At 37.7% G+C, this 11,512-nt stretch overlaps 1 protein-coding gene across 1 annotated transcript; it reads right to left on the bottom strand.

Annotated features, from left to right (window-relative positions):
- Positions 1–1,804: 1,804 nt before the first annotated feature.
- LOC102427416 (olfactory receptor 4L1-like) lies at positions 1,805–2,743 on the bottom strand. The gene has a single exon (XM_006087465.1). The coding sequence runs from the start codon at positions 2,741–2,743 to the stop codon at positions 1,805–1,807; it is 939 nt and encodes a 312-aa protein (XP_006087527.1).
- Positions 2,744–11,512: the final 8,769 nt, after the last annotated feature.

Here is an 11,512-nt window from a genome sequence, read left to right as displayed (position 1 = left end):
ACTGATACAATGCTGAGGGCAAAAGAAACAAAGAAAAAAGGAAACAAATGGGACTACATAAATAAAAAGCTTCTGCACAGCAAAATAAGCCAGCATCAAAAAGAAAAGGAAAACCACTGTATGGGAGAACATATTTGTCAATGATACAGCTGATGAGGGGTTAATAGCCAAAATATATAAAGTACTCATACAACTCAACAATAGGAAGGCAGATAACCCAATAAAAAATAGGCATGAGACTTAAATAGACACTTCTCCAAAGAGGTCATACAAATGGCCAAGACACATGAAAAAATACTCAAAGCCATTAATCATCAGAAAGATGCAAATTAAAACGACAATGAGGTACTGCCTCACACCTGTTAGAATAACTACCATCAATAAATCAACAAATGATAAGTGCTGGGCAGGATGTGGAAAAGGGAATCCAAATACACTACCGGGTTAGAATGCAGACTAATACAGCCACTATGCAAAACAATGTAGAGTTTCCTAAAAATATTTAAAATGGAACTGCCATATTCCTAGTGATCCCACTTCTAGGAATATATCCTAAGAAACCCAAAACACCAATCAGAAAGAATGTATGTACCCTATGTTCAGAGCAGTGCAATTTATAGTGGTTAAGACCTGAAATTAGTCCAAGTGTCCATCAGTAGATGAGTGGATAAAAATGCTGTGGTATATTACACCATGGAATACTATGCAGCTGTAAAAAGAAGGATCTGTTACTCTTAAAGGCAGCATGGAGGTCCTAGGAGAGTATTACACTAAGTGAAACAAGCCAGTCACAGAAAGACAAGTATCACATGATCTCACTTATATGTGGAATCTAATGAACATAATACAGACAAACAAAATAGATCCAGACACATGGAAGCAGGCAACAGTCTGAGGATCCTCAGAGGGAATGTGGTGGGAGAGGGAAGAGATCAACCTAGTAGTTTATATGCATATATGATTAACCCATGGACACAGACAATAGTGGGGTGAAGGCCTAGAAAGGGGTAGGAGTGGGAAGGAAGGAGGTCAATGGGGAGGAAAAAGAGGGTCATCTGTAATGCTTTCAACAATAAAGAAAAATTTTTAAAAAGAAGAAATCTTGTCTACCACCATTCTACATTAGAACATGAGATACAAATTAAGTTCTCAATTAATATAATTAGAATATATTTAGGTAAATGGAACCTCTGGGATTCTTCTTGCTCAGCATTCATCTTTGTTTAAAATGAAACTAGAGGCCCAGTGCATGGGATTTGTGCACTGGGGGGCCTGCTGAGGGAGCAGCCACTCATTCTGGTTAGCCAAGATATTTTGAACCCGCCCCCTGAGCGGCTTCTCCTGGTGTTGGAGCACACTGACCACCAGAGGAAGCTCCTGTGTTGAGCATCTGCCCCCTGGTGGTCAGTGCCCAACATAGCGACTGGTCGTTCCACCATTCGGTTGCTGGGCTTCTATTATATAGAATTGTGACATGAATCTATTTTGCTCAAAAGTTTGACATATTACCTTGTCAAATAAGAAGACTAAAGCTCTAATTAGTCATATTTATTTCTTTATTAGTAAATATATATTGAATGCCTATGTAAAAGTCTCAATGATTTTATGTCTGTTTGCTGCAGGCTGATAATTATCATTATATGCTATAACTGCATTGTGATCATGAAAAATATTTTATTATTAATTTTTTCTGTTCTGGTTATGATTTTAACATAAGAAGAGTGAAACCATGTGTTATGTATAATCTATTCAAGTTCTGTTAGCATAGCATTAAAAAGTAGTATTAATTTTATTATGCTTAAATTTAGAAGTTCTGCATAGAGCTAACAAGTAGGAACCGTAATTTTCTCATGGCCACTTGCATTTTCTGGTTTCTCAGGGTATAAATAATCGGATTCAGGAAGGGTGTGATAACAGTGTAAAATACAGAAAGGATTTTATTGCCTGCAAAACTATTGAATGGCCAGGCATAGATAAAGATACAAGGTCCAAAGAACAGAGTGACTACAATGACATGTGCAGACAATGTGGACAGAGCCTTGGAGAGCCCTCCAGATGATCGTTGCCACACAGTGACCAGGATGACAGCGTAGGAGACAAGCAGGAGGATGAAACAGATAAGTGAGAGCAGCCCACTGTCAGCAATGACAAATAGTTCCAGGGTATATGTTTGGATACAAGCAAGCTTAATCACAAGGGGAAGGTCACAAAATATACTGTCTACAACATTGGGGCCACAGAAAGGCAAATTCACTATTAATACCATCTGGCTCATGGTGTGTATAAACCCAATTATCCACGAAAGTATCACAAACCCCTTCAGCAAGCGATGGCTCATGATTGTCCTGTAGTGCAGGGGTTTGCATATGGCTACGTATCTGTCAAAGGCCATGGCTATCAAAAGAGTCATCTCAGCACCCCCAAAGAAGTGCATAAAAAACATCTGGGTCATGCAGCCCCATATGGAGATGGTCTTCTGTTCAGCAAGCAGGTCTGTGATCATCTTGGGTGTGGTAACAGTGGAGACACACATGTCCAAAAAAGAGAGGTTTCCAAGGAGGAAGTACATGGGAGAATGAAGGGTGGCGCTAAATGTCACTGTGACTATAATGAGAATGTTTCCCAATGCAGTAGCACTGTAGACCAAGGAGAATGTCACAAAGAAGAAAATCTGAAGTTCCCATTGTCCAGAAAATCCTAGTAAAATAAACTCAGTCACTACAGATTCATTTTTGAGATCCATTTACTCAAATCAGAAAAGTCCCAGAAGTTCTTTTCTACAAAAAGAATAAAAAAAATTAAGCCACAGTTAGCACCAATGTTTTTCTATTTCTAGTTAATGAATAATAGTTGGTGATAGAGAGCATCTGAAATATATAGCACATCACTATTAATAATTAGAGATTAGTTTATGGGTCACATCACTTAGTAACAATATTCTTATAGTTAGTAATTAAAGAGCATTTGAAATAGTGAAATTTTGTTTTCTACTGTATTCTATCAAATAATACTCACCAATTGATCATGACTTTGTCACTAATGTGTTCACGTGAAAAAATTAGATAAGTAAATAAATTAATATTTATTTTGCCTTTTTAATTATAATCTTCTTTATGTGTCAACCTTTGAGATTATGTTACTCAATATATGATATTAGGATTTGGAGATGAGGGAACTGTATTGTCCTATATCTTTGAAGTAATTTGCTAAGGTTATTCTATCATTCTAAAATAAACAAGTGTATACACACAAAATTAGAAACTAATTTATACATGAAAATGAGTGTTTGAATTCATTAAAAATAATTTTGCTTTTTAGTTTCTGTTGTGTAGTATACTGAGAAACAAGGGCTCAGACTCAGATATTTTTGAACTTGTTTTCAGTGAAGAGTGTGTGTATTATGTGTAAGTGTACATATGTGGCTTTTTAGGAATAAATAATGAAAGAATTCAATCCTAACATATAGATTTTTCCAGGTTGTAATATATCATACTGAATTGTCTTTAATTGTAATATATCATTCTAACTTTTTAGAGATTGTTCATGGGATCTAGAATGATCAAAATTAATCAGTAACATTAGATGAGTTTTGTGTGCTAAGATCTGTTTTGTTTCACCTACATTAACACATTTGAGCCTCATAACAATCCCAAGTATTATTATTATCCTAATTTTTGCATATTAGGAAACTATGGCATAGAAGTATTTACTGCTTTACTCATGGGTACACAGCTAACAAGCATCGAAGCTGGTATCAAGCCCAGTCAGTCTGATATCAGAATCTGGGCTCATATTTATATACCACATTGCCTCCAAAATTAAAGAAATGTGTATTTATGGTTAAGTTACTATATTACTACATATTTATTAAATTCATATGTTCTATGTGAATTCCTTAGGAGATATTATTCAATAAGTGTATTTGAATCCCTCTAGGTTGTAATTAACTGCACTATTTTTTTCTTATATAGAATAAATCAATGCCCTATGGTCTAGAAAATTTATAATCTAGAGAGACGTAATTATCAAACAAAAATAGCAATAAACCATATAAGGAAGTATTAAATTTATTACAAGGTGTATGGAACATGTATGAATTTTAAAATAATGGAGACCAATTCCAAGTGACACTTCATATATGGCTTTAGGTTATTATCTTCAAAACATTTTAAAAGTAAAAACAATTCTCATGGTCAATAAACAAAAAGGACAGGCTTAGAGAATGTGTGAGAATTTATAGGAAGAAAATAATTAAAAGTAGTGAAAAGAAAGAATGGTGTATTTAGAAAAGGGACTGAATTAAGATATAAAGATGCATAGGAAGTGTCTGTTCTCTTTTCTCCAATAACTTGTAATTCTCACCCTATTTTCATTTCTATTCAGGCTCTTGTCAAAAATATCCTATCACCATTCTCCAAACTTAATTCCTTCAATTACTTTCCTTACTTAGATACTTTAAGAAACAGATGATGCCTATACATTAGGGAAAATAAAGATGAAGGTGATGTAGTTCCCATAGGTCAGCCTTCAGGAGTATGCGGAGTGGATGCTGAATGATGGACTGTGGGTCTGGAAGAGCACAGAGAGGACCGCCATCACACCATGCCTTCTCTGAAGGGTTGTGCTACATTATTATCATGTGAGTGAGCAGAAATTTTGATGTTGAGACTTTTGTGACAGTGATTGCAATAATTAGATGCACTTTGTAGAATGACAAGTCTTGATAATTATTAGATGGAATGAATATGCCAGTTATAATTTGGGAATGAATACCTTTGCTACATGGAATTTTATGCCCCATGATACAACAACAGACAAACTTGGCTCAGTGCCTGCAGCATGGGCCCAAGCACCGAAGAGCTGTGGGTCAATTCCTGGTCAAGGGCACCTACCCAGGTTGCAGGTGCGAACCAGGCCCCAATCGGGGCATGTAGGGGAGGCAACCAAGCAATTGGTATCTCAGATCAATGTCTCTCTTTCTCTCTCTTTCTCTCCTCCTCTTCCTACTTCTCTTCTCTCCCTTGCTCTCTCCCTTCCACTCTCTCTAAATATCAATGTAAAAAACATTCTTGGGTGAGGATTAACAACAACAATTAATACAAATAAGTATAAATTGATTGAGAAATATTTTATTGTGCCCTTTTACTTAGGAGGGAAAGCTGGCATTCATTTATGTGATGGCTTTCCCAGCATTTGTTTCTCTTACTCCTCTCCTTCCTTTGTCAAGCAAGCTTTCTAAAAATATTTCTTTAGTTCTACACTTTATATGCCCATTCTTATACTATGAGTATACAAAGGCAATATAAATAGAAGGAAAGAAATAATCATACAGTTTAGACAAAAATTCTATTAGGGAAGAAAAATTTCTTCTCTTGAATAATTAATTGCACATTTTATTTAATTACTTTTACTCGATTTGTGATGCACTTTGGATAATAATATTAGAGCTATGAATGAAATTAGTAATATTTATTCTCCACCCCTTATTTAGTAATTAAAAATTTAAGATCCACATAATTAAGTAAGTCCTCACAAGTCTTAGAGACAGGACTACCCCAAAGGGATGTGGTGAGTATAAGACAAGATAATACATGTATAAGCTCTTGGTCAGGCTCAGAATGAGTGCCGAGAGGGTTTGTGTTGAATTTGAGTCATTCATGCAAATCCAAGATTACAATCCTGAGAATTTTCCATATAAATCTCTTTTAGGAAAGGAATGAGCCAATACTTGTTTTATTAAGTACTTGGATATGAACATTTTTGTTCTTGCTCATGCATTAATATACAAGTAACTTATTCAAATAATTATTTCCTTCCTCTTTCATTATAGGCAATTTAAGAGAATCAATACAATTTGAACTTTATTTGATTTTATGGTTTTTAAAAATTATAAATAGTTATGCTAAGTTACAGATGGGCTTCAAAAACATAATGCTCAGTAAAAGAAGCCTGGCATAATAGACCACATGTGGTGTAATTTCATTTATTGGCCTTGGTAACACAAATTCATAGAGACAGAGTTATAGTGGTGGTCACCTTGAGTTGGGGATTGAGTGAGTTGGGGATTGAGGGCACGATTTTTCTTTCTGTGATGATGAAAATTATTTAAAATAAGATTGTAGTGATAGTTGGATAACTATGCAAATGTAATAATCATTAAAATGTGTACTTAAAACAGGTAAATCTGCTGAAACTGGTTTGGCTCAGTGGATAGAGCATCGGCCTGCGGACTAAAAGGTCCCAGGTTCGATTCCAGTCAAGGGCATGTACCTGGGTTGCGGGCACATCCCCAGGAGGAGATGTGTAGGAGGCAGCTGATTGATGTTTCTCTCTCATTGATGTTTCTAACTCTGTATCTCTCTCCCTTCCTCCCTGTAAAAAATCAATAAAATATATTTTTAAAAAAACAGGTACATTTTATACCATGTGAATTATATTCAATAAAACTTGAACTATTATTTTACTTTTGCCCTTATTCTTAAGTTAAAATTATTTATGCAAACCAGAGCTTGAGCTAGAAAAAAATCTATGATAATAATAAAAAATAAAACCTTAAAAAATTATTTTTAATATATTACTTTAGCATTTTAAATTTAGCTTTCTAGAATGGTCCAGCAGCTTGTACTCAAATATCTTGCAGTAGAAGACAATCAATAACATACTGCAAATCCCATCCAATCTAGTTTTAAAGTTTCTTAGTGTCCCCTATTTAAATTTATGTTTTTTACTGCCCTATGTATAAGGAAACTTGCTATTCTCTGGTTTTGTTTAATACTTTCCCGACTAGTTAAAATACTCATAATAAGTGTCCTGAATTAATTTACATTTCCCTACATTTCCCTAAATTTGAACATCTTGTAAGGATTTCTCTCTCTTTACTCATTTAAGATCACATTTATATTTATGGTCTAATGGTAAGTTTTATACAGAGATTTTTTCCAAATATCTAGCTCTAGTCACTAATTCTCCCTCATCAGCTCCTTCTCTAATATGCTTACTTACATGTTCTGTCAACACCTGAAACTTGATAAAAAGAAAAATATTCCTATTCTGTAAATATGAGTTTCTAGCTTTTCCATTATTTTTGATGATGGTATGAGTTATCTGGATGCTCAGGATTTACTTTTCTTAAATTTAGTCATCATTCCTAATAATTTACCACCTACTGTCAAATTTTACTCTGCTACGTCACTTTGAGAGCATATATCCTTTAAATTTTTATAAAAATTGTTGGTTATAGCTCATTGTGAAATAGTATGTGACCTCCCAGTGAGAAGATTTCATATCTCAAAATCACATCCTTTCCTTCCAGCAAACACAAAATTAATTAAGACAGCATCTTCAGTACATTAAAAGTCTAATGAATTAACTCTCTAGAATATTTTCTCTTACCTGTTCTAAAGGCATAGTATGAGGCACGACATATTCACAGGATTATTTAATATAAAAATCTACCTTTCACACTCTGCGGTGCACTGTATACTACTCTGCGTACTGTGATCTGCCTCTCTTATAAAGATGTGAACCACTTTGGAGGCATATCTGTTGGAGCTCTGGGAATCCAAATTTCAGTGGGAGTTGTTAAAACACTGAAGCTGCTGCCCTAGCATGACCAGGAGAGAGGTTTATACTTAATTTCGGACCCTGTAATATGATGCTGTTGTCTCTGAGCATCGGCATGATTAAAATAGGCATGAGAGTATTGGATGATTCATTGCACTATAGTAAGTGTAGACATTTTTTATTTAATGGACCCCTCCTTCCCTCACATGACTCCCAAACTATCATCTCCCCTCCTTCTGACAATTTTGCGGGTAATTTATTAGATGAATAATATCCAAAATTTTCCGAGCATAACATCTCAATATAACAATTGTTCTACATATGTTACAGATTCATTACTAAAAGCATATATTAAGTACAACATTAACATATTCAGAAATTAGAAGTTATAAAAAGAAAGTTAAGATATGTTAAGTAATTTAAAATGTGATATACATTAATGGTACAATGAACAGTTTTATGCTCACTAAATTATTAATAATAATGTTTTTATTTAGGTATCCTGCTATTGAAATCAGACAACCAATGGGTCAGGGCTACCTTTCACTATTTGAGCCAATTAAGCAGAGACAGGGTGGAATAATAGATGAATGGTTATCCCAATAATGCTGGCAGTATGAAAGAGCAGCAGGTCATCCACAAAAATCTGCTCTCTATCCCTCCCCCCATAAACCAACTGCTTATATGGGGTACAAGGACAAAGATTACAGGGGGGAAATGGGCAAAAGGAATAAGAATGGATATAATGGTTATACATTATAGGCAATGTGAGTTTGCAAAGGGCCGGGGTGGCATCCAGGGACTCCATTGTTTCCTTTCCACAACAAAGTTGTTAATCTTTCCATGATAATAGACAGCTCTCTTTTGGGGAAAATGGGCCACATTTCCAGGTGAGGTCCCAGGTCCCATATAACTCCCAGCCAGATTAGAATGTGCTTTTTTTTTCTTTAAAAAAAATTGATTTCAGAGAGGAAGGGAGAGGGAAAGAGATAGAAACATTAATGATGAAAGAGAATCATTGATTGGCTGCCTCCTGCATGACCCACACTGGGGATGGAGCCCTGACCCGCGCATGCACCCTGATGGTGAATCACGTGATCTCCCAGTTCACAGATTGATGTGCAACTGTTATATTGTAAATCAGAAGATGCCTTAATCAATAAGCCAAAATAGTTTGGAGTCTTTTATTATTACGCTAGCACTAGCAGGCTCAGAGTAGAATGTCTCTGTCAAATTCTGGGCCCCAACATGGTAGAAGTCTTCTCTATTTATACCTTTTTCAGCTCTTTGCCTCCAAATTGGGGATGAGACTTCCAGACCTTCTGAGAAAAAAGTCCTGTGTGCTGGGATTGGGCCGTGAGACCATATCTCAAGGCCTAGCCTGGCGCCAGCATTGACAACTCTGTCTGGGCATAGTTTATGGCCTCTCTGGAATGGGGAGTAGTCTTATTTTTCCCTATTATTTAAGCAAACAAGTGTTTACAGAAGCCAAAATAGCAGGGTTAAAATTTCAAACAGCAGTTTTTACACAAGATGGAGGTTACTATGCTTCACAACCACTGAGCCATGGTGGCTGTGCTAGAATGTGCTTTCTTAAATCAGAACAAAACAATCACAGTTAATGGAGCATGATTAATATTTCTTAGTAATATTTCTTCTAACTAATATCTAGTCCCCAATATTCTATTTCTTTACCTAAAACTATGAGAATTTCTGAGATTATCTACATGACACAAAATAGTAACATAATCATTACTCCTTTCAACTATAAAATATTATAATAAAGTTTCATTTTACAAGGTGGTGTTACTCTGCTTCACAGGCTTCAAAGTGCATTTCAATAACTTGGCAAGAAATCATGTCATGAATAAATTTTAAATTGGTTGACATCTCTGTCACTTAACTCCAAACCTTTTTAAAATTCCAAATTCACCACTTAACCCATGGATTGATGTGGATTTTTGTCATAGACATTGCTTTTATTATGAATCATTACAGTTGATGAGAAAACATAGGCAGTAAAATCTGACATCTCTTGCAGCAATATCTTTGCTGATATATTTCCCAATGCAAAAGAAACAAAGGAGAAAATAAACAGATGGAACTACATCAAGCTAAAAAGCTTCTCATAGCAAAGGAAATTATCCACAAAATGAAAAGGGAACCCACTGTATGGGATAAAATATTTGGCAATGATACATCTGATAAGGGATTAATTTCCAAAATGTATAAAGAACTTATACAACTCAACACCAGGAAGACAAACAACCCAATTAAAATATGGGCAAAGGACCTGAATAGACACTTCTCCAAAGAGGACATACAGATGGCCAATAAACATGCAAAAAATGTTCAACGTCACTAATCATCAGAAAGATGCAAATTAAAACCACAATGAGATATAGCCTCACACTTGCCAGAATGACTACCATCAATAAGTGCTGGTGAGGATGTGCAGAAAGGGAACCCTAGTGCACTGATGCAACCACTGTGGAAAACAACATAAAGTTTCCTCAAGAAATTGTGAGAATAAACAAGTCATCTTTTCTGTCAAAGAACAGTTTAGATAGCTGCCATTTTGAAATGCTTAACTTGGCAGCCGCCATTTTGGCCGCATGGCTTGCAGCTCCCTGGGGGCCACCATCTTGAAATGGCAAAGGCCAGTCCCTCCCTTTTAATTAGCAAACCATAAAAGACTGTGCGCCTGAGCTCCAATCAAGAGTAAGGGACAGGTAACATGCCTCAGAGATTATAAAGCCGACCAGACCGCCCAGCACACTGCCTGCTTGGTGTGTGCGTGCTTCCAGACCATGTGTGCATGCCCTTCTACGTAGAAGTAAAGATATTTGCCTTGCTTCCTGGCTCCCCAGTATGTTTTGTGTTCTACCAAGACCCCTGAATTTGGGGGCTTGCCTTATTTCTAACAAAATTAAAATGGAGCAGCCTTTTGACCCAGTAATCCTTCTTCTGGGAATATAGCCTAAGAATCCTGAAACACCAATTCAAAAGAATATCTGCACCCCTATGTTCATAGCAGTGTTCTTTACAACTAGAGGCCTGGTGCAGAAAAATTTGTGCACTCGTGGGGGTCCCTCAGCCTGGCCTGTGCTCTCTTATAGTCTGGACACCTCAGGGGATGTCCAACTGCTGGCTTAGACCCACTCCCTGGGGGATTGGGCCTAAGCTGGCAGTCAGACATCCCTCTGGCAGCCCAGGAGCCCTTGGGGGATGTCCACTTGCCAGTGGGGAGCAGGCCTAAGCTGCTGAGGAGGCGGGAGAGGCTCCCACCACCACCACTGTGCTGGCAGCCATCAGCCTGGCTTGTGGCTGAGCAGAGCTCACCTTGTGGGAGCACACTGACCACCGGAGGGCAGCTCCTGCATTGAGCGTCTGCCCCCTAGTGGTCAGTGTGTGTCATAGTGACCAGTCATTCCCAGTTGTTCTGCTGTTAGGGTCAATTTGCATATTAACCTTTTATTGTATAGGATAGAGGCCTGGTGCAAGGGTGGGAGCCGGCTGGTTTGCCCTGAAGGATGTCTCAGATCAGGGTGGGGGTCCCGCTGGGGTGCCTGGCCAGCCTGGGTGAGGGACGGAGGGCCGTTTTCAGAATGGCCACACCCCCTTCAGGGTGGGGGTCCCTGCTGGAGTTCCTGGCCAGCCTGGGTGAGTGGCTGATGGCTCTTTGCAGGCTGATCAAGCCCCCCAGTGGGGACCCTCACCCCTGAGGGTGTGGCCAGCCAAGGTGAGGGGCTGATGGCTCTTTGCAGGCTGGCCACAGCCCTTTTATGATGGGGGTCCCCACTGGGGTGCTTGGCCAGTCTGGGTGAGGGGCTGATGGCTCTTTGCAGGCTGCCACGGCTACCAGCCACCCAAGCTCCCAGTGGAGGCTGGCTGGAAGCAGGTATCTGGGATTTATTTATCTTCTATAATTGAAACTTTGCTGCCTTGA

The sequence above is a fragment of the Myotis lucifugus genome, unplaced genomic scaffold (assembly GCF_000147115.1).
Source record: "Myotis lucifugus unplaced genomic scaffold, Myoluc2.0 scaffold_38, whole genome shotgun sequence".
Classification (NCBI taxonomy): Eukaryota; Metazoa; Chordata; class Mammalia; order Chiroptera; family Vespertilionidae; genus Myotis; species Myotis lucifugus.
The sequence above is the reverse complement of the archived record's forward strand: the minus strand, read 5'-3'. Positions and strand labels throughout refer to the sequence as shown.